The sequence below is a fragment of the Carassius auratus genome, unplaced genomic scaffold, assembly GCF_003368295.1.
Source record: "Carassius auratus strain Wakin unplaced genomic scaffold, ASM336829v1 scaf_tig00003529, whole genome shotgun sequence".
Classification (NCBI taxonomy): Eukaryota; Metazoa; Chordata; class Actinopteri; order Cypriniformes; family Cyprinidae; genus Carassius; species Carassius auratus.
The window spans coordinates 401011-424683 of record NW_020523526.1 but is presented as its reverse complement, the minus strand read 5'-3'; the positions used below and the strand labels follow the sequence as shown (position 1 = coordinate 424683).

At 36.8% G+C, this 23673-nt stretch overlaps 1 protein-coding gene across 1 annotated transcript; it reads left to right on the top strand.

Moving 5' to 3' along the window:
* The first annotated feature begins 1023 nt into the window (after positions 1 to 1023).
* LOC113070233 (cystic fibrosis transmembrane conductance regulator-like) lies at positions 1024 to 23327 on the top strand. The gene is made up of 27 exons (XM_026243460.1): positions 1024 to 1076; positions 1768 to 1878; positions 2759 to 2870; positions 3265 to 3480; positions 3656 to 3745; positions 4635 to 4798; positions 5217 to 5342; positions 6342 to 6588; positions 8029 to 8121; positions 8635 to 8811; positions 9287 to 9478; positions 13009 to 13103; positions 13678 to 13764; positions 14962 to 15673; positions 15756 to 15893; positions 16272 to 16309; positions 16461 to 16741; positions 16847 to 16926; positions 17144 to 17294; positions 18646 to 18873; positions 19130 to 19230; positions 19606 to 19833; positions 20689 to 20844; positions 20921 to 21010; positions 22323 to 22495; positions 22587 to 22692; positions 23049 to 23327. The coding sequence occupies exons 1-27, from the start codon at positions 1024 to 1026 to the stop codon at positions 23259 to 23261; spliced, it is 4458 nt and encodes a 1485-aa protein (XP_026099245.1). The 3' UTR covers positions 23262 to 23327.
* Positions 23328 to 23673: the final 346 nt, after the last annotated feature.

Genomic DNA, 23673 nt, shown 5'->3' with positions numbered 1-23673 from the left:
GCATGGCTCCACAATCATCAAGGCTTTTTACAGAATCCTGAATCATAATGTTTGGGACAATTTAGGTGAAGTTAAAATGAAGTAAAAAAAAAAAAAAAAAACGTATATATATATATATATATATATATATATATATATATATATATATATATATATATATATATATATATATATATTTCAAATTGTATAGGTACGCAATTTTTTTTATATATTTGCTTTAATGGTATAGCAGCAAGCCGCATAAACTCAGTGTTGCCCAAGTTTCCACAAACTCAAATTTGCTTAAGTTTTTTTAATTTGGGTTAAAATTATCATGTTATCCATAATAATTTAACAGTTAAAAAGAGCATATTGTTCTTCAGAGGAAGCAAAAACATCTGATTGTTTTTTGTTTTTGTTTTTTTGTTTTTTTTTACAATGGATTATGTGTTGCGACAAATATCCATTGTCGCAAATATTCTAATTTGTGACAGAAATAGTGCAGCATCTAAATAATTTCTTCTAAATTAGTTATCAAACTCTTATCTTCTATATATTTTATTTTATTTTAAAATTGTAAGATTTTCAATCTCTTTTCAAACTAAGGAAAGGTGCGAAATTAAACAACAGCTGCAGTTGACTTTCATGTGTTAAAAGTATTGACGTTCGTTCTCAAACACCACGAGAATTATGTGATGATGACATGACACTTGCTCCTGTAAAGCAACACGTGAGCATCTCTGTAAAAGACTGACAGTTTGAGGATGACATGGATCTGTGTGGCATTTGGGGCTGAGAGAGCGCCCTGCTCTCACTGAATCACAGCGCTGCTGTCAGTATGCGCTCTTTATAAGCGAGTTACCTCTCATTAACGATTTAACACACGAGAAATTCTCCTCATCATATAAATACTGGCAGCGAATCTCGCCGATATCAGCGTTGAACTGTCCGCACGGTGGTGGTCAGCGCCAGAGAACTTTATTCAGCGGAGACGCATTAAGCTGACACCCGATGTAAGCGTGTCACCACCGGGGTACTTTTAGGATGCAGAGATCACCTGTGGAGGATGCCAGCTGCCTCTCAAAATACTTTTTCTGGTAAGATGCAACCAAAATATGAAATGTTTTAGATGTTCTGTGTGTCCACGTGTGTACTAACAACAACAAAAATGTTGTGCTTAGGACACGTGTGTGTTTAAATAGGTTACCAGAGATATTTTTCTTGTTTATTCAAAATTTTCTAGTGTATTCACATGTGAAGGCTACACAGACTACACCTGATGACTGATATATTCATAGAAACATTTAAATAATTTCATTTCATACTTCGTTTTGAGGTCCCTGAAGAAAGTTTTCTTTTTATTGCTTTACAAGTGTTTCGTCTGGAGAGGCAACACTTTTAAACAGTTTTTTCGGACAACGCTTCTACAACCTCAAAAGTTCAAAAGTTATTTTATCCAGAGCAAGCAGGCTACAGTAAACGTTCACAAACAGAAGCCGGGTTCGACTGAGGAGAAGTTGGGTTTCCTTCAGCTATTTAGAATTTCATAACACAGTTTTCATAAAATCACAAAAGGGGACTTAAAGAAAATGTTTGTGCAAGAACAGCATCAAATTGAGTTATTTTAATAATTCACACACTAGTCCTGACTCCAGCGTGTTTATAAAACTGTGCATAATAATATCTATCATAAAATAGCCATGCGTACATCTCCTTAAAAATAACTACAGTTCATTAGAATTAAATCACAATATTGAAGTTTTAAACATTTGTTCGGACTGTTTACAGGTGGACAAACCCTATAATGAGAAAGGGTTTTAGGGAGAAACTGAGGCCATCTGATGTTTATCAAGCTCCCAGTCAAGATTCAGCAGACATTCTTGCAGAGCGTTTGGAGAAGTGAGTATTTTCGTTCTCACCTTTTCCTGACACTCTATTTATTTATCTATTTTTTTTTAAATACTGTTTAAAATTGATTTACTCATATACCCTCATATAGAAAAGACCCCATTATCCGGGTGAATGAAATGTGTTCATTGCATTTCCAGTTGCATTCCATTTAATTTGCATGAGCATGTATTTATTATTATCTATTAAGGACAATTTCATATTTAAAAATAATATATATTGATATTTCCTCTGTAATTTTGTTTTTAATTGCTGAGTATATTTTCTCAATGTCTCCTCCATTCAGTAACCAGAACTGGAATGAAAGAACTTTGATTCACATTTTTGTAAAGTGAGCAAATTTACATAATGAAGTGACTGAAACAGAACTCACAGTCTTGGTTTCTATTGTGACTTTCAGTGTCCTTAAAGCTCCTGTTACTCACTAGAGCCAAATAGCACACCTTTGTGTGTTTGTGTGATGTTTTTAGACAAAAGAAGGGGCAAAAGAAGAGTAAAATGTAGACAACCCTCTTAAATGTCACGCTGCCTCATACCCGTAAAGTTCCTTCCATGCCATGTCTCACATAAACCACAATACATCCGTGCCAGTGCCCAGCTAATGGGCACCAAATGCGACCTTTTAAAGTGCCAGGCCCCTGGTGAGTGATAGATGATGAGCATTTCAGTTATTCCTCTATTGTGCAGTACTGCTGGGAATCTGAATGTTTTCCCTAAGCTTGTCAAGGTCTCTTTGCTCTGTTTAATAAGTTCGCTAAATCACCTTGGTTATATAGGAGTGCGCCAAACAATGCGGACTATACCCGTTTTATTATGGGTGGGTGGATGCTGTTTAACTGTTCCATTCAGCTTTCTTTCTTTCCCTAAACAGAGAATGGGACAGAGAAGTTGCATCTGGAAGGAAAAAGCCCAGTCTACTACGAGCACTGGCACGATGCTTTATACGACCATTTCTGTTATTTGGCTTCCTCCTATATATAGGCGTAAGTGTCCAAATCATTTCTTTCTGTCTTTTTTTCTTTTCTTGGATTGGAGTGTTGATCTTTAAATACAACAGCTTAGTACAAGACAGTTCAAATGCATGAAGTTTTGTTAGGTTCCTAGCTGTGTACTGCAGGTAACCTCTTGCTAGATCTTCTACATTTTACATTTATCTGACACTTTTATCCAAAGCAACTTACAATTGCTATATATGTCAGAGGTCGCACACATCTGGAGCAACTAGGGGTTAAGTGTCTTGCTCAGGGACACATTGGTGTCTCACAGTGGATTCAAACCTGGGTCTCTCACAGCAAAAGCATGAGTCTTATCCACTGGGCATCAGTTTATATTGATGCTTTTCTGTAAATAGTAATTATAAGTTTTACTATTTTTCAGGAGGCTACAAAAACCGTGCAGCCACAGCTTTTAGGGCGGATAATTGCATCATTTGACCCAGTCCATGAACCGGAGCGAGCCGATGGTTACTTTCTTGCCTTTGGTCTTGGCTTGCTATTCACTGCCCGCTTTCTCCTGCTCCAGCCTGCCATGTTTGGGCTGCACCGCCTGGGCATGCAGATCAGAATTGCACTCTTTAGCATAATCTATAAAAAGGTTTGTGTCTAGTTATTTCTGTCTGCTATCATCTATCTCTGAGACCAATATCTTTCCTCAAATAATGGATCAGATTTAAGCCATCTATTATTAGCACAAGATATTTAATAAAATATCATTATATTCAAATAACAGTGGATTAAGTGTATGAATTTCTCCTAATCTTGACCCTTAGACCTTGAAACTTTCTAGCCGAGTTTTGGACAAGATAAGCACAGGTCAACTGGTCAGTCTGATGTCGGCCAGCTTGGGTAAATTTGATCAGGCAAGTATGAAATGAGCAAAAGATGCCTTTATACTGACAGTACATTGGGGCCTAACTTTACAGAATTTTGTTTTTAGAATGTATAAATACTACCATCCAAAAGTTTTAGTTGGTTAGATTTCTTTAATGAAAGAACTCTTTTAAATGCTCACCAAGGATGCATTTATTTTATTTATTCAATAATACAATAGAAACAGTAATATTATGAATAATTACAATTGCAGTTTAAAAGAACTGTATTCTATTGCAATTTAAAAAAAAAAAAAAACGTTTATTTGTTTATTCCTTTGATGGCAAAGCTGAATTTTCAGCAGCCATTATTCAAGTCTCACATAAATCAGTGTGACATGATTCTTCAGAAATCATTCTAATTGTGGAAACCTGTGATGAATAGAAAGTTCAAAAGAACCGCATTTGTTTGAAATAGAAGTCTTCTGTAAGAATATGAAAGTCTCTACTGTATTTATTTCTTACAAAAAATAAATCCGACAGAACCCCGAACTTTTAAACGGTAGTGTGTGTATGCCCATTTGTAAAGAGGCTGACCATTAGAAATGAATATACTGCTGCTAACTTGTTGGCTGAGCATTACATTTAGCATAATGCTTCATTGAGGAGCGTAGCTGAGCTCTGGAACATCCCAAGAAGGTAGAGCCAATGTGTCGAATATTGATACACTCTGTAAGTGTCCTTTCCTTGGAATGTGTGAGATGGTTTTCTTATGTTTTCTACCACTGAAAAAGTGCAGAGGCTCCTAGACTTCAGCTTTTGACATACATGAATAAATAAAGATTTTTGTTTTTAATTAATTACTAATGTTTAATACTATTCGTGTTGTATTTCTTCTTCATCATCCTCTTCTTTTTTTGTTTTTTTGTTTTTGGTATAGAGCCTGGGTATGGCCCATTTTGTATGGATATCACCATTGCAATGCATCCTGTGTACAGGGCTTATCTGGGAACTCATTGATGTCAATAGCTTCTGTGCACTTGCCGCTATCTCTTTGCTGGGCGTCTTGCAGGCCTTTCTCTCACATAAAATGGGTCCTTACAAGTAAGTATTTAGCCTACATCGTAACAACAAAAAGTGAATCTTGCCCCAAGATGTTCCCATTGTCAGACTCAAACAGGCACAGCTTTGTTTTAGAGAAGTCTCTCCAAATATGCTCCCACAGAAACACACATTCCAGCTGTGATTCATGCTGGTTAAAGGCTTTGAAGAGTTGGGACAGGTAGTTCACTTCTGCTCCTGTAATCAGGAGGCTGGGTAGCCTTGTGCCTTTGAGAGATGTAAACAGACACACACAAACTCACAATCAATTTGAATTCAGTATGTTATTGTCTGTATTCAGTGCCTTCATTCAAAAGACACCATCGTAGACATTAGTCAGATGTATTATGTACAGGATGTGAAGTTCTAAGAAGAACAGACACTTCATTACAAGTTTCTGCCTTTTTCTGTCTTCCTTTAGAGCACAAAAGGTGCTACTGACTAATAAACGGTTGGCTCTGACCTCAGAGATCATGGAAAACCTTCATTCAGTGAAGGCCTATGGCTGGGAGGAGATAATGGAGACCCTCATCAAAAACATCAGACAGTAAGACCCTAAAAATTCTGTTGGATATTCTGCTCTTTTTTTGTGCTTTTGCGTAACCAGGCCTTTGACTATCAAGAAGAGAATGTCTGACAAACTTTTATTTTTAACGTGCCATTTACTTATATATATACTTACATATACTTATATATACTTATCTGAGATAGATTACAATGAATTGACTTCCATGTGGGAAAAAAAATGGAAATAGAGGAAAGTAATGTTTATTGATACCCCTAATGGGAGCAGCCAAAAGAGAGAGAAAGAGAAGTATATAGAAAGTTTATACACTGCCTTTCAAAACTTTGGAGTTGGTAAAAATTTTTAAATATTTTTAATAATAAGTCTATTTTGCTCACCAAGGTTGCATTAATTTGATCAAAAAATATGGTAAAAACAGTAATATTGTGAAGTATTATTATTTAAAATAGCAGTTTTCTATTTTAAAATATTTGTTAATGTTTGTAAAAGTTGTTAGAAGCCATTATCTTATGATATATAGGTGCTCAAGAAACATTTCCTATTGTTATCAATGTCAGAAAGTTCAAAAGAACAGAATTTATTCAAACAAAAAAGTTTTCTCACTTCTCATCAATTTAATGCATTCTTGCTGAGTAAAAGAAAAAAAATTAAACCAAACCTTTGAACAGTAGAATGTGCATATATATATATATATATATATATATTAATCATAGTAATCAAGTAAAAAAAAAAAAAAAAGTAATCAAGTTAAAAGTGCCTTAAACAAATTTCTGAAAATATTTCAGAAACTTTGGCAAATGTACTCAACTGAGAACTTTGTAAAAACAGTTACAGTTGATATTTCAGTTAAGTAGATTTCTCTCCTAATGCTTTAGTTCTTGCTTCTTTAATAGTAAGTGAAGTTCTTTTATACTTTGGTTCTTTCTCATAATTTGGTTGAGCAAAAGTTGTGCAAGATCTGAGCCTTGAGGGACTTGAGGGTCATGTTTGTCATTCTTTCTTCCTGTAAACTTTTTTTAGGGATGAGGTGAGGCTGACCAGGAAGATTGGCTCCCTGCGATATTTTTATAGCTCGGCATACTTTTTCTCAGCCATCTTTGTGATTGTTGCCGCAGTCGTTCCTCATGCCCTCAGCCGCGGTATCAACCTGCGTCGCATATTCACAACTCTCTCCTACTGTATGGTGCTGCGTATGACTGTTACTCGACAACTGCCCGGCTCCATTCAGATGTGGTACGACTCTATGCGGCTTATTTGGAAGATTGAAGTGAGTCTTCACACTTTAAAACTAGCACAAATGTAGCCCATTCTCTTGAACCCTTTCTGTATGCTAAACCATAAATTCCGACTTTAAAAATATTAGGGGATTCAGATGATTATAATAATTACACTTTTTTAAAATAAATGAAAAACATAATTTATGTATTTAAAGGGTTACTCCACCCCAAAATGAAAATGTTATCATTAATCACTTACCCCCATGTTGTTCCAAACCAGTAAAAGCTTTTTCGTTTTCAGAACACAATTCAAGATATTTTGGATGAAAACCAGGAGGCCTGTGACTGTCGCATAGACTGCCAAATAAATAACACTATCAAGGTCCAGAAAAGAATGAAAAGCATTGTCGGAATAGTCTATTTGCCATCAGTGGTTCAACCGTAACATTATGAAACGACGGGAATACTTTTTGTACATGAATAAAACAAAAATAACAACTTAAATTTTTTTTACTTTATTTAGTTGACAGAGACATTGTACATTAATGAAACAATTTGTGTCCTCTGTGTCTCTCTGCATCACCGTAGCACCATTTTGGAGAATATCCACTAAACGCAAACTGCGAACGCTATACTGTTGTCAGAAGTGCCACAAGGATATGTTTTCTGTGTGTATTTACACTTTAATTCAAATTAAAACAGTACATCTGTGTAGTGCGGCTGACACAGAAGAGCGTAAGCTGCCTGCATTCAGCTCATATTCTCCAAAACGCCACAACGGTGATGCAGAGAGACACAGAGGAGACAAATTGTTAAATATAAAGTCATTTTGTTCGTTTTTTACGCTTGCAAAAAATATTCTTGTCGTTTCATAATGTTACTGTTGAACCACTCATGGCAGATGGAGTATTCTGATAATGCTTTTCATACTTTTCTGGACCTTGATAGTGTAATTTACTTTAATGTCAATGCGACAGTCACAAGCCTCCTGATTTTCATCCAAAATATATTAAATTGTGTTCTGAAAACGAACAAAGCTTTTACTGGTTTGGAACGACATGGGGGTAAGTGATTAATGACAAAAATGTCATTTTGGGGTGAAGTAACCCTTTTAATGTCAACTTTTGTGGTTGATGCTTGTAATGGAACTACATACACTGCAAATTATTTGCAAAAAGTATATATTTGTTTAAATTGAGAGGAAGTTTTTTTTTTCTACCAACTGTATCGTTTGTGAATTTTTAAAAAAGTACCATTTTAGTCATTTGAATTTATAAAATAATGCTAAAGTACATCTGCTATAATATAGCTATAAAATTAAAGCATTTCTGGTTTGGTGTTAATAAAGGGAAAACGGTCCTCTGTACTACTGTATTTCTGAAAACACTTAGAACTTAACTGTGCTGAACTTTGAGAGAATGTTGCTGTTACTGTGGTCTTCTCTGTATCCAGAGCTCTACCTAAAACTTTAACTTACCTGTTCCCTCAAGGAATTTCTTAGTAAGGAGGAATACAAGTTAATGGAATATGATCTCAGCATCACAGAGCTGGAACTCAAAGATGTGACTGCTTCTTGGGATGAGGTATAGTTAAGCATCCGTAGTCCTAGTTATAGAACATCACTTCTGAATTTCAATTCTATCTTATCATATGAGATATTTTTTAATATTATATATTTATTAATACCTTTTTTTTTTAAAAGACTGATTCGTTTCTTGATTATTTTCAATTATTGTATAATTAGAAGCACGTTTAGAGTAGTTAAATTAACTAATTTGCAGTACACTCTGTTGACTGTTTCTTAGTCTAACTGTATTTGAATTGCATTGTTCAGTTCAGTAGTTACAAGATTGATGAAGCCTAACTAAGGACAATGATTTGCCAGGTCCTCCTTCTCTCATCAACCCTTCCCTGGAAACATGTGCGGTTCTGTTTCAGTGAGACTGTCACGTACTTAAACTACATTAGGCGATATTCTAAACTGTATTCCTTTTCATCATTTAAAGAAAAAGAGAGAGGATTGATCACTGTGTTTTTTTATTATTCAGTGTGCGTGGGTAGTGCAGTGTAAATAATCTCTGTCTGTGTTTCTTCAGGGTCCTGGTGAACTTTTAGAAAGGATAAAACAGGAGAACAAAGCTAATGGCCATCACAATGGAGATGCAGGCCTCTTCTTTACCAATCTATATGTGACTCCCGTATTGAAGAACATCAGTTTGAACCTGAAGAAAGGAGAGATGTTGGCTGTTACTGGTTCTATGGGCTCTGGGAAGGTAGGATTGCTTGCCGTTATCTTCAAATTCGTCCTAAATATATATCAATGCAAGTTGTACTGAAATTTGAAATAATATATTAATTATTTATATGAATACAATTATACGTTATTTATTATTATTTATTTTAGAAACTATATTATATATTTATTATTATTAATAGAATTTAATTTTATATAATTTATTTAAATTGATGAAAGTCTTGCTGATAATATAAATGTCTGTCTACTTCTTTTCAGTCAGAAATTTGTGTAGGAAAAGAGACTAAACAATTCCAACGAATTATTTACAATTCTAACAATTATAGCGAATAAATGAAAGGCCTATTAAACTACAATGTGAAGCCTTTAATAAGCTGACAAATAAGCTAAAATATAAAAGGATGAGTAAATCAAGCTGTTTAAAAGAAAGCAAACATTTGCTGAAAGGAAACTGTAATGTTGTCATTGTTCAGACATAATGCCTGTATTTATAGAGCTCATTGTTGATGAGCATCCTCGGAGAGCTGGTTCCCTCCTCTGGGAAGATCCGACACAGTGGTCGAATCTCCTACTCCTCCCAAACAGCCTGGATCATGCCTGGCACCATCCGAGACAACATCCTTTTCGGTCTGACCTATGATGAGCTTCGCTACAAGAGTGTGGTCAAAGCATGCCAGCTCGAGGAGGTACTGACAGATTAATGCTCTTCAGTCCACCCTTTGTCTCTCTCATTTCCTTAGTTTTACTCCCATCTCCAATTTTTCTACCTTTGTGTATTTTTTTCTTTACATTTGTTTCTCTCTCTATTTGTATTTCAGTCCCTATGTCTACAGTACAGGGGCATCTAAAAAAAATTGAATATCATGGAAAATGTCTTTATTTTTTTGTAATTTAATAAAAAAAAAACTTTCTAATATTCTAGATTCATTGCACACAAACTGAAATATTTTAAGACTTTGTTTGTTTTAATTCTGATGGTTAAGGCTTACAGCTTTAAAAAAAATGCAGTATCTCCAAAAAATTGAATATTCCATTTTGAGCTTGAATAGTTTGATTAATTTTGATTATAAATACTGTGTACCTCTTGGGTTAGTTTAGATCATGCAACCACAATTACGGGAAAGACTATTGACTTGACAGTTGTCCAGAAGACAATCATCAACACCCTCCAAAAGGAGGGTAAGCCACAGAAGGTCACTGCTGAAAGGGCTGGCTGTTCACAGAGTGCTGTATCAAAATATATTCATAGAAAGTTGACTGGAAGGAAATGTGTGGAAGGAAAAGGTGCACAAGGAACAGGGATGACCACAGCCTTGGGAAGATTGTCAGCAAAAGCCAATTCAAGAGAGCTTCCCAAGGAGTTGACTGAAGCCGGAGTCAGCGCATCAAGAGTAACCACACTCAGACGTCTTCAGGAAAAGGGCTTCAGCTGTCACATTCCTAAAACCAAGCCACTCCTGAACCAGAAAAAACGCCTGAAACATTTCACCTGGGGTAAGGAGAAAAAGAACTGGACTGTTGCTCAGTGGTCCACAGTCCTCTTTTCAAATGAAAGTAAATTTAGCATTTCATTTGGAAATCAAGATCTGGAGTCTGGATGAAGACTGGAGAGGCAAATAATCCAAAGTCCAGTGTGAAGTTTCTGAAGTCAGTGATGATTTGGGTTGCCATGACATCTTTTGGAATTGGTCCATTGTGTTTTATCAAGTCTAAAGTCAGTGCAGCCATCTACCAGGAGATTTTGAAGCACTTTATGCTTCCATCTTCTGACAAACTTTATGGAGATGCTGATTTCATTTTGCAGCAGGACTTTAGCACATGCCCAACGTACCAAAACCACTTCCAAGTGGTTTGATGACCAATGATATTACTGTGCTTGATTGGCCATCCAACTCACCTGACCTGAACCTCACAGAGGATCTATGTGAAGAGTCTATGTCTATTGTGAAGAGGAAGATAAGTAACATCTGACAAGCAATACAGAGGAGTTGAGGGCAGCTATCAAAGCAACCTGGACTTCAATAACACTTCAGCAATGCCACAGGCTGATCGCCTCCATGCCATGCTGCATTGAAGCAATAATTCATGTAAAAGGAGCCCCAACCAAGTATTAAGTGCATAATTAAACCTGCTTTGGAGATGTTGAACATTTCTGTTTTGTAAATCTTTTTTTTTTTTATTGATCTTTGAGAAAATATTCTAATTTTTTGAGATACTGCGTTTTTAATTTTCCTAAGCTGTTATTCATCTGAATTAAAACAAAAAACTTTTGAAATATTTCTGTTTGTTTGCAATGAATCTAGTATATAAGAAAGTAAATTACTTTTCCATGATATTCAAATTTTTTGAGATGCACTTGTATATTGCCTGACCTCACTCATCTCTTTTCTCAATCTAACTAGTCCTCCTCTTTGTCTTCTCTCATGTTTTTGGCTCCTGCTTTGTTATGTTTCTGTCTTCCCTCTCTCTCTCTCCCTTTCTCTGTTTCTCTCTCTCTTTCTACATGGAATGTTCACCTGGCATTTGAACTGAGAACCTTTGTTAGATATAGAACTCTGCTCATGGTTTTCTCCCCTCACCCTCAATCTCTCGATACCAAATCAGCCAATCATGTGCAACTATCAGCAGCCAAAGTGTTGAGTGACAGGCCCCCTTGTTTAACTGAATCTTACATGAAAGGACGGTCAGGAGATCTGCTGATAACACATTCATGTCCAGACATTAGGATGATAAGTGAGATTTATCCGTGCTAGTGGAAGAGATTTGTCTAGCGAAAATCATAATGTAAGGCTTTGCAAATACTGCAAAAACTTAAATTATATTCACAATGACAAAGATTTCACATTTTCTGAGAACATAGTGAATTAATGATTGTTTTTTTTTCTTCACAAAATTTTTCATGTTTTAAGCATAAATCGGACAAAACTAATACATTTTAGGCTGAAAACAAGAAGAAGAAAATATCAAAAAAATATTTTCTCTAAATAAGTCACACAAAACATGTATTTTTAGTGCGTTTTTACCTTTTTTATATACAATGCCAATTATTTGCTGTTTAAAAAGTATATTTTTATGTATTGCTGTGTTATAATATTATATATAAATATATATAAAATTTATTTAGTTTAGATTATTTTCTTAGATGTATAATTGCAATTAATAACATAGTGTGTTTCTGACTAGTGAGTCTGGGACTTTTACAGGCTGTGTCAGTTCCCATAGGAAGAAAAGCATATTTTTTCAGTAAATGGTGATTAAAAGCACAATTTATGACTGTTTTACGAAATATCCAGACTCTAATAACAGAAGAGCAGCGTGAGGTTGATATTGTGTGAGTGTGAGAAATTAGCCGTCTGTGTGCTAACTAGCAAGAAGCTGAAAAGTATTGTTGTTTACTGTACATAATAAGTCTTTATTCAGTTTATGCTGATAGACTGACACTTACGCTTTCCCAGCGTACTTAATCTTTCTGAGTCACGCATTAGAAACAAGCTTTCAATGCAGACAGCAAGACTAGCAGGATCCAATAAATGTATTTGTAGAGTTTAAAATGTAAGGTCTAAACACCCATGTTTAGTGGGCTTTTGTTATCCATGTATTTCCTTTGTGGCACTGATATACTCACAGTTTAGTCCTTATTCATGTTGTGTCTGAGCAGTAAACCTAAAGACAGTGGCGCTCCAGTGCTTCCCACTGATTTGTTTGTGTAGAGTTTAAAAAATCTTTCTTAGTGCATCACTGCATTTAATTATTGTTTTTAATGCTCCTAAAACGGACAAACAGAGTTGATGACAAGGTAAGTACTTACTACATTTGGAATTATTCGTCTCAAGTGTTATGTGGTCACTGCTAAGAAGAAAAGCTTAAACAAGACTAATATAATCAGGCTGGTCTGTTGGTTTTAGAGGGGTTTTGGGAAGTTGTCAGCTAGCCTGGCTAGTCAACCAATAAGCAGCAAGCTAAGACCAACAAACCATCTTAGGTGGTTACATTTTTTTTTAAGCATGAGTGTTTCCATTAATTTATGTCAAAAGGGTTTTTAAGTACGAAAAACCTGCAGTTTAACATTTATTTCTGCTGTAAGTGTGTGTTGTCTTGTGTCTGTGTTCTGTTGTAAAATAGCATGTCGTGGTTGGTTTTCCATAAATTTCTCAAAATGGCATTTCCATCTTACTTCCCTTTGCTCTGTATGACGATATTGTCTGTTTTCTATTAGGATCTGGCTGTTCTTCCTGAGAAGGATAAGACGCCTATGGCTGAGGGGGGTCTAAACCTGAGTGGGGGTCAGAAGGCACGTGTGGCTCTAGCCAGGTATGTCACACATTTCCTCACTCCCCTCGAACATCTCTCAACTCCTCAAATGTACAACAGCACCTGATGTTTAAACCACGCTGGAGTCCTCACTTTCCCCATGGCTGCTCTTTCCCACATAACTTTAGGGGAAAGAGTAAATCATATATGCAGGGCTTTTTAATAACTTTCACATCAGGAAGTTTGTTCTTGGATCTCTTTTGGATTTACATGGCCATAAACTCAATGTTAAATTTTACAACTCAATACAATCTTGCTGCAGCCATAAATAAAATGAGGGTTTGACAAGCTTTTATTGTTTGTTTGTTTGTATTGTTTGTACGAAAGCTTTCCTGTGTCAGCGCTGTTGTCACATAACTTTGACATAATACATTTATATTTTTGGTACATCTTATTATAGTGTGCAGAGTTTACAATATTACGATATTCCTTTAAATAGTTTATTAAATAGTTTTACTGAATAAACTATGTTTATCTTAAAATAAACTTAATTTGTATTTCAATTATCAGATTGTCACTAGTTAAAAATAGGTATCTGAAAATGTTATTAAGTAATATCATTTTCTCTGCACAGGGCTATTTACAGAGATGCTGATGTTTACCTACTTGACGCACCGTTTACTCACCTGGATATTGCAACAGAAAAAGAAATATTTGACAAGTATGCATATGGTTTATTTTAAATAAATATTTAACTACCCAATTTTTATCGTAGCATTTTGACTTTCATTAATTCTGAGATTGTTTTTTGCATATTTTCCGATGTGGTAGAATTTGTTTGTCCAAACATAATAAAAACAAATTCTCCATAAGTGCATTAAACAAACAACTTTTTTTTTTTTTTTTCAAATTTCCATCTGAAGTTATAAGTGTGCAACTGTGTTATAAGTGTGCAACAGGTTCCAGAAGTAAAAAAAAAAAATTTGCAAAAGAAAATTATAATCAAAGACAGACCTACAATGAGGTTATTATTCGATGGTATATTGCTTTTATTGAAGGCATCAGCAATGCATTTTTCAAATAATTTTTTTTAAATAATCATGTTTAACCTGATAACTGTCACTCACGTTTTTGAAGATAGACTTGAATGTGCATGATACAAACCTAAATTTTTATAATTCATGACTGAAAACATTTTGTAACATGATTTTGATGTGCCATTTACATGGTAATGCAATGTCTGATTTTAAAATGGGTTTTAAAGGATGAATTTTGAGATTTTATGTTTTCAAGTGATATATAACTTCTGATGATTTCTAAAATGTGAAGTCTTTTTTTTAAACAAAGGTCAAAACTCCTTTTGTAATGTAGATTTCTGAGGGTGCACTCTTGTCATAAATTGATCTATTACTTTTCCAACATAATTATTAACAAAACATATTGGTATAATAAATATTTGGGAGTCTTAGACCTTTCCAACGATATATAGTTTGTCAAGATTAGATTAAATTTGATTGTAATATAGTATAGTCAACGTAGGCGTCCCGTATACGGGACGGGGTGACATTTAACAGGTTAACCATGGGATTCCTAGTAAAAATAACATTACCTATGATTCTGCAAAAAAAATAATAATTGTTTGTAATGTTCACTGCCTAGTTGCTCAGTTCGGTTAATGGCTTATGACTCTTAAACTTTTTGTAAATACTAATGGGAAAAATACTTCCAGAAACAAATCTGCTAAAAAAGCTGGCAGGTACTGTTGCGCTCTATAAACAAATATCAATTGAATTATGACTTCTCACCAGTGAATGAGGCTAAACTGAAAAGAGACAACAACACATACTCTATTGGAGTTAATTTTAGCTTAAATGTCCGAAATATTACTGCATAACCTCATTTTTATTCATTTACCCAGATGTCTGTGTAAGCTGATGGCCTCTAAGACACGCATCTTGGTAACAAATAAGATTGAGCATTTAAAGCGGGCTGATAAGATCCTACTGCTCCACAACGGTGAAAGTTTTTTCTATGGCACCTTTTCAGAGCTTCAGTCAGAACGGCCTGATTTCAGCTCTTTGCTTTTGGGTTTGGAGGCCTATGACAATGTCAGTGCAGAGCGCCGCTGCTCCATCCTCACAGAGACTCTCCACCGCGTCTCGGTGGATGAGAGCGCAGGCATGCGGCCTGAACGCTCATCTTATCGCCAGGTGGCCCCATCAATGCCTGTGTACATGGATGAAAGAAAACCTTCAGTTATTGTCAACACTCTTGGAGCTGCTCGTAAGCCATCCTTCATTCAGATACCTGAAGAAGAAGTTCGGAGGACATTACCTGACCGGAAGTTCTCCCTGGTGCCAGAGAACGAGCTCGTGGATGAGTCCTTTATGGGGAGCGACGTGTATCATAACCATGGAGTGCATATGGCTGGTCAGCGGAGGCAGTCTGTGTTAGCGTTCATGACCAATGCACAAGGCCAGGGCCGTCGTGACCACCTGCAGTCATCTTTCCGCAGACGGCTGTCCGTCGTGCCTCAAAGCGAACTGGCATCTGAGCTGGACATCTATGCTCGCCGTCTGTCAGACAGCACGTATGACATCACCGGGGTCCTACAGGAAGAGAACATTGAGGTGTGGAAATTTCTTGCACTTACTGCAACATATTACTTTACATACTAGGCTTTAACTTCATCTGATTTGCTTCTACTTGCAGGCTTGCTTAGTTAATGAAATAGATGAAAAAGAGGAGGTATTCGAAACAGCAAAGTGGAACACATATGTCAGATATGTGTCAAATAATAAAAGCCTTCTGTATGTTCTGATCTTCATCTTCCTTATTGCTGCAATTGAGGTAATCTGATATAATCTGTTCTGATATGTTCTGCATTACAAGTTAATATTGTTGATGTGTTTCCACGATTATAAAGATTTCTTTATTCGTTAAAATAAATTCATTTTATTCAGCAAAAATGAAAGTGTGACATTACAGATCAAAGATCAAAAGCCACATTAATGACTTCAAATAAAGATTTTAAATAAGTGCTGTTTATTTGAACTCAATCCTGAAAAAATTCAGCTTTGCCAGCACAGATATAAAATACATTTTAAATGCATAAAATATATTACAATAGAAAACAGTTCTTTCAATAACATTAAAAAAATCTTACAGACCCCAAGCTTTTTGTGGATCTAGATTTACTAACCTTAATTCTTTGTTGTGTGTTTTCAGGTTGCAGGATCTGTAGCAGGGATTTTGCTGATAACTGAGTAAGTGTTTTTCCTTACCTCATTTTCCAGTGATCTGCTCTTCTAGGTAGAACTAAACTCTTTTGCTGTCAAGCATTCTTCAATAATAATAATATGTAGTTCATTTTAATCAATCCACAAAATACTGCATTTTCAATTTTTTTTGTTGCAGTGAACTTTGGAATGAAGAGCATCAACGAGTTGAGCCAAATATTACAAAGTACTCCAACACGTCTTCACCTGAAAAACAAAATGCCATCATCGTGACACCGACAGGCAGCTATTACATTCTCTACATCTACGTGGCCACGTCAGAGAGCCTCCTCGCAATGGGATTTTTCCGGGGTCTTCCGTTTGTGCACACGATGATCACAATCTCCAAGAAACTGCACCAGAAGATGCTGCATGCTGTTCTCGGCGCACCCATGTCTGTGCTCAACACCATGAAGACGGGTCAGTGTTATGTAAGGCTGAAATAAGTAAAAGTAAACCATATTTCCACCAGTCCAGTTTCTGACTTAATACGTTACTGTTTGTATCCCAATATTATTTTTACAGGTGGCATCATGAATAGGTTCACCAAAGACATGGCCACCATAGATGACATGCTTCCTCTCCTCATGTTTGACTTTGTCCAGGTTTTTAACTCCTTTGATAACTTCTATTGTCAAAATGCCTTGTTTAAATCTTGAGTAATTCATGACAAATTTTTGTTTTTCAGTTTTACACACACACACACACACACACACACACAATTATATATATCACATCACAAATGTTTCTTGAGAACAAAAATACAATTTATTTGAAAGTCAGTTTAATACATCCTTACTGAATGAAAATATTTATTCACAGCTGACTGTGGTGGTGGTTGGATGTATTCTTGTGGTGTCCATTGTGAGGCCGTACATATTCCTTGCAGCTACTCCCCTGGCCGTTATTTTCATCGTGATGAGGAAGTACTTTCTCCGCACGGGTCAACAGCTTAAACAGCTGGAGACAGAAGGTAAGGTCAGATAGTGTGTGCATTCTTTGCATGCAGTTGTTAGATACGTCTGTGCAGTTGGCAAAGGGATTCCTGACGCACTTGGCGTGCTGGCGTGTGGCTTGCTGCCAGGGATCAGAAGGCCAGTTAGACAAGGCACTGATGGGAGGTCATTGGTAGGTCTAAAAACAGGAGAGGAGCAGAGGATGGATGATTCAACCAGAAAGAGAAAAGGATATCTCAAAGGAAAGGAAAAGGGCATGGGTGGGATGTCAGAGCTTTGTTTCTCAACCAGTCTTCTATGGTCTATTACATCTCTGAATAAGGCAGACCCATTTCTGCTGGTCTCTCTGTAACCCAGAGAGGAAGAAAACTCCTGCTAGCCTCAATTGTCAACGATCTTCCTACTGTCAGCCTATCTAGAGCCACAGAGAAAGCAACTAGGGCTTTCCGTACTTTGTAATATTGGGTTAGCAAAAACCCGACCAGGGATTTCCTCTGCTGCTATCCTGATATCATTCACTCATCATCCACAACTGATGAGCAACAAGCTTTATGGCGGCGATCCCAGAAAACTGCTCAACCCTTTTGTTTTTCAGACAAGAGGAACTAAATGCATTGTCTTGTCTATAGAAATGGAAAGGAATGTTGCAAGGAAAGCCGTGGTGAATGAGAAAAACTTAATGAACTTGTGGATTAGTTCATTTTGATTATGAGGTCATAATAAAGGACAGAGGGCAGGACTTTTATTTCTTCCTTCCTTTTCCTGACCCTTTCTGGTTTTGGAAATGTGTGGCACAGATGATGGCAAAATGTAAGTGCTTGATATTGACAGTTAAAGGTAATAGTTGACCTAAAAATTAAAAACTTAATTGAAAATGCTTTATTAGAAATCATTCTAATATGCTGATTTGCCTCTTAAGAAATGTTTTATTAATGTCAAATTTGAAAAACAGTTGCTTGATGTTGTTGAAACTGTGGTACATTTTTTTTTTCTGAATTCTTTGATGAACGGAAAGTTCAAACATTGTTTAAACAGTTCAAATATTCAAACATTTATGTGGAATGAAATAGTTTTGTAGCATTATACTGTACTTTAAATGCCTTTACTGTCACTTTTGATCTATTTAATGTGTTCTTGCTGAATAAAAGTATAAATTATAAACATAAATTATGATTTATATAGAGAAGGGTGTCAACCCCCAAAAAATCATCCTAAAAGTGACCTGTAGACCAGAATAAAGGGGTGCTCCAGAGGAGGAATGCACTCCATGACTCTTTTGCTTTGTTTGTCACACAAAGCCATTGCTTCAGAAGATTTCAAAGTAAATGAATATACATGTTGACATCTTCAATTCTTCTCTCATCACAGCTCGTAGCCCCATTTTCTCCCACCTCATCATCTCGCTGAAGGGTTTGTGGACCATCAGGGCCTTTGAGCGGCAGGCCTACTTCGAGAACCTGTTCCACAAGACCCTCAACACCCACACAGCCACCTGGTTCCTCTACCTGTCGACCCTACGATGGTTCCTCTTCCGCTCCGACATCCTCTTTGTGTTCTTTTTCACGCTGACCGCCTGGATTGCGGTAGGAACCAACCGTAAGAGCACTCCTCCATCTGTAGTTAGGCAAGAGTGAACAGTAGAGCATGTAGAGTGAGCGGATGCCACTGTTTATTTGACGGTGTCCAAAAAGCCAGTGAACGCTTGATTTAGTGGGTTTTACAGACAATTTGTTTTATCAAGAGGTAATTGTGAGCAGTGCTTGGAAAATGCCTTTGAAGAGTAGAAGTGAGGTCATTGTGAGCAACCTTGCACTTGATGTTTATACTTGCTTGTTTGTGCGTTATTCCATAGAGGATAAACCGGGCGAGATTGGTATCGTCATATGCCTGGCAATGCTCATTCTAGGCACCTTCCAGTGGTGTGTTGCCACCAGCATTGCGGTAGATGGAATGGTACGTGCCCTTTTGGTTTTCCTCCCTTAAAACGGCATGTTTTTCATTTGTTCTTAACTGCAGAATTTGTCCTGTTCTGTAATGCTGTTGAATATATTGTCTGAGCGGGTTTTATTTTTAAGTCAGGGAAACACTGACGGGGCTTATCAAGGTTCAGAACATTTTGTTTTCCTTCACTATGACCCTATCAGGAGAACAGTTTACAATCACGTATTTATACAGTAGTGGCACTTTATTTTTGCCACATGGTGTAACTGTGTGCACATTTGTACTCGCACACACAAACACAGAGGCTAAGCATCATTTAAAGGCTAAACAAACCAAATGCAGCTTAGACCTCAGTGGACCTGATTACATCATACCTTCTTCCTCCAGATGCGTTCTGTTGACCGGGTTTTTAAGTTCATCGACCTGCCGTCTGAGACACCCAAACCGGACAAAAGCAAATGCTCCGATCTGATTATCGAGAACGCCGATGCACGGGCCAACTCAAGCTGGCCCAACCGCGGTCAGATCGATGTGCAGGATTTAACAGTCAAATACACAGAAGGGGGTCACGCTGTCCTCAAGAACCTCTCCTTCACTGTGGAGGGTGGACAGAGGGTACGTACTAGCAATTTCCAGGCTTAAACTCTAACTCTAAACCAGGCTTAAAATTCTAATGTTTCAGAAAAATAAACTCTAACACACAAACCTTTCATCAAATTCTGTAAAAGAATTGTCTCACAGCATGAAATTACAACGGGCTATAGCTTGAATTATGCTTTTAAAGAGTGGGGTCTAAAAGTAAAATATTATTGGTTTTTCTTTACAAATTGTATTTTCTGCATCACATTTGACTTTTTGTGTAAAGACGTTTTTTAAATTCGGTGTCACAGATTTGTTTTAGATTTGATTATTAGCCTAGCGATGGAAATACAGAATCTAGAACTGGAAATATTTCTTATGTCTTAATTTTATTTAATTATTATTATTAATATTTTGCTTTATATTTTCCAAAATCTTAAAACTTTATTTTTATTTTCAGGTTTAAATTATATCTCCAACCCCAGAGCTTTAACTTGTGGATGTTTGGGTTGTACTGCCCCACAAAGGCGAAATGCAGTAACTACACCAACACCAAATTTATTTATATTTTGTATATCTTTTTCAAAATCTGAGCATAATTGAGCCAAGTCACGAGACTTGATTTCGGTTTTGACAAAGTTACTGCATTTTGCCTTTGTACAACACTGTAGACGATGGGTAACTAATAGCAACTTAGCTAAAGAGTCTCATGTGTTCAGCCTTATATCTTCTTTGAGTTCTGTGGTGTATATTGTGAGACTGGCTTCTAGTCCAAGCTTCTAACAGAATATATTCCATGTATTGCTGAAGATGCACTTCTATAGCATGTAAATCCGTTCACAGGTTTCGTTTTATTGTGAAATTTCAGGTCAGATTGATCATCTTTTTCAGGTGGGTATCTTGGGCCGAACAGGTTCTGGGAAGAGTTCTCTGTTCAATGCTCTCTTGAAGCTGGTTTACACAGATGGTGATATCTCCATCGACGGGGTCAACTGGAACAAAATTCCACTTCAGAAGTGGAGGAAAGCCTTTGGTGTGATGCCTCAGGTAACGGCAGTCATCCTCTCTCTCCATAACATCTCATGATATATTTTTGTAAATATCTCCTTCCACACCACCACAGAAAGTCTTCATCTTTTCGGGACCTTTCCGCACGAACCTAGACCCTTACGGTTGTCATAGTGATGAGGAGCTTTGGCGGGTCACCGAGGAGGTGGGTGTATCCAGAGCAAATGATCAATGACTGTGAGGTCAAGTGGTTTCATGACCCTTTTTTTCTAGAGCAATTCAAAGAAACTGCTCCTGGGACAATGGTAACAATTTATTTGCTACTGAGCAGTTAAGGGTGTAGTTCATAATTCAGACAACAACAAATTTCAAACAACACAGGTTAACCATTGCTAAATGTTAACCTCTAAATGTTGTCATGTCGGGCACAGACATGACACACTTCATCTTGTTCCCTTTTTCTTAAATTATAATTTAGGTGTAATTTTTATGACAATATTTATATTCTAAATCATTTCTATTTTTAGTCAAGTGTCATTTAAAGCTGCAGTCGGTAACTTTTGACGCTCTAGCGGTTAATAAACAGAACTGCTTGCGTCCTGCGGAAGAACATTGTAGCCGGAACTACTTCTCTCTGTTTATGTCTATGAAGAATCACAAAGGTACTGGGTTACTCCGCTGCGGCATCCCCAAAGCAATCTAAAATAGTCCATATATAAACACTTATTATAGGTAGGGGTGCTCCGATCATGATCGACCGATCGTTATGCGCATCTCGTCAGTAAAGCCGGTTTTCTAATCAGCGGTTAATTCCCTCAGGTGCGTGATTTCACATAGAGCAGCTGTTACTACACAGAGCCGTTGTTAATAGAGAAGATGCGCAAATCACGTTAATTTTCAGCGTTTTTTGGCGCATCTTCTCAGTTAACAATGGCTCTGTGTAGTAACAGATGCTCTATGTGAAATCACGCACCTGATGGAATTAACCGCTGATAAGAAAACCGGCTTTACTGACGAGATGCGCATTAACAATCGGCCGATCGTGATCGGAGCACCTCTAATTATAGGTGCACCCTAGTGATTCAGGACAAGCTAAAAACACTGTTTGGAAAATGGATTCATGGTGTACTTGCTTATTATATACATTTTTCTACATTTTGAACACAAACAAAGTTACGGACCGCAGCTCTGAGTGGTTGTTTCTTAACGGGAGCGATGTATTTCTGCAAATGGCAATAGGACCACTGGGAGGAGCCAGAGGAGCTTGATTTTTTCACAGATTATCTGTCTCATATTCTACTGTGAGGACATGATGACAGGTTTAACAAATATGTAAAAAATATATTTTTACAAAAGTTACCTACTGCAGCTTTAATGACGGCAGATCATTAGGTCTAAAATATTGTGAATATGATCGATATGATCAACCAAGCAATCCTAATTAATCATCTAGCGAACTGATGCTTTGCTGACAGTATTTGCATGACTTACAGTTGTTTCTGTGTTCATGTGTGAAGGTCGGTCTTAAGACAGTGATTGAGCAGTTTCCAGACAAACTGGACTTCCAGCTTGAATACGGAGGCTATGTACTGAGCAACGGCCACAAGCAGCTCATCTGTCTGGCTCGCTCCATCCTCAGCGGAGCCCGTGTCCTCCTCCTGGATGAGCCTAGTGCCCACCTTGATCCAATGTGAGTCCCCACATCACTGCTTGTTAAGCCCAAGTACAATGAATTCAAATCATGGTAAATAATGGTGGCTTTGCGTTGTCTTTGGTTTCAGAACTATTAAGGTGTTGAAGAAGACATTACGACAGTCTTTCTCTACGTGCACTATATTGATGTCTGAACACAAAGTGGAGCCACTACTTGAGTGCCAGTCTTTCTTGGTAAGATTTTTAAATATATTAAAATAGCTAACAGTTATTAAACTGTAATAATAGTGTTGCTGTGGCTCGGTTGTAGAGCGTTACGTGAGCAATGCAAAAGGTTGTGGGTTTGATTCCCAGGGAACACTTTAGGTAAAATAAATAAATGTTAGCCTGAACACATTGTAAGTCGCTACGGATAGAAGTGTGTGCTAAATGCATAAATTGTATTATTTTAATAATATTTCACTGCTTTTACTATATTTTGATCAAATAAATTCAACCTTAGTGAGCATAAAAAAAGGCTTAAAAAAAAGAGAGCGAAAAATCAATTTTTAAGTTTAGTTTGTCTCCGACTCCTCTGATTTCTGTTGCAGATGATGGACAAGGGTCAGGTGAAGACCTACGATTCCATTCAGAAGCTGCTGAATGAGACCAGTCATCTAAAGCAGGCCATAAGTCCAGCCGAGCGCCTCAAACTCTTCCCTCGCCGGAACTCTAGCATGCGCGGCCCTCAGTCCAAACTCAGCTCTGTTACGCAGACACTGCAAGAGGAGGCAGAGGACAATATCCAAGACACGCGCCTCTGAGCGTCTCAAACTGGAATCCAAATGGTACATTGTATTGGATGACCTATCGTCAGAACATTTGACATTTATTATGAAAAAGATATGTATTTTTTCTTAACGTCACAAGAGGTACTCAATATCATCTCACAATGGGACATAGTGAGGCCAGGAATGATTTTTCTCAAATCAAATGTATTCTTCTCTTATTTTTCTCTGAACATTTAATTTATTGTCAACATGTGTCCAACGTCTGGCAGCATATGAATCATGTAAACTGCGAAACAATTACTCTAGTTTCTTTATGTGTTTCATGGAATAGGGAAAGTCACAAACAAATATATTGAATATTTTTAAAGTGTAAATATATATAAAAGCCTTTTCTGTGAAAAAAAAATATATTTTTCAAGACCTTGCTTCTCTCGTTTTTTTTTCT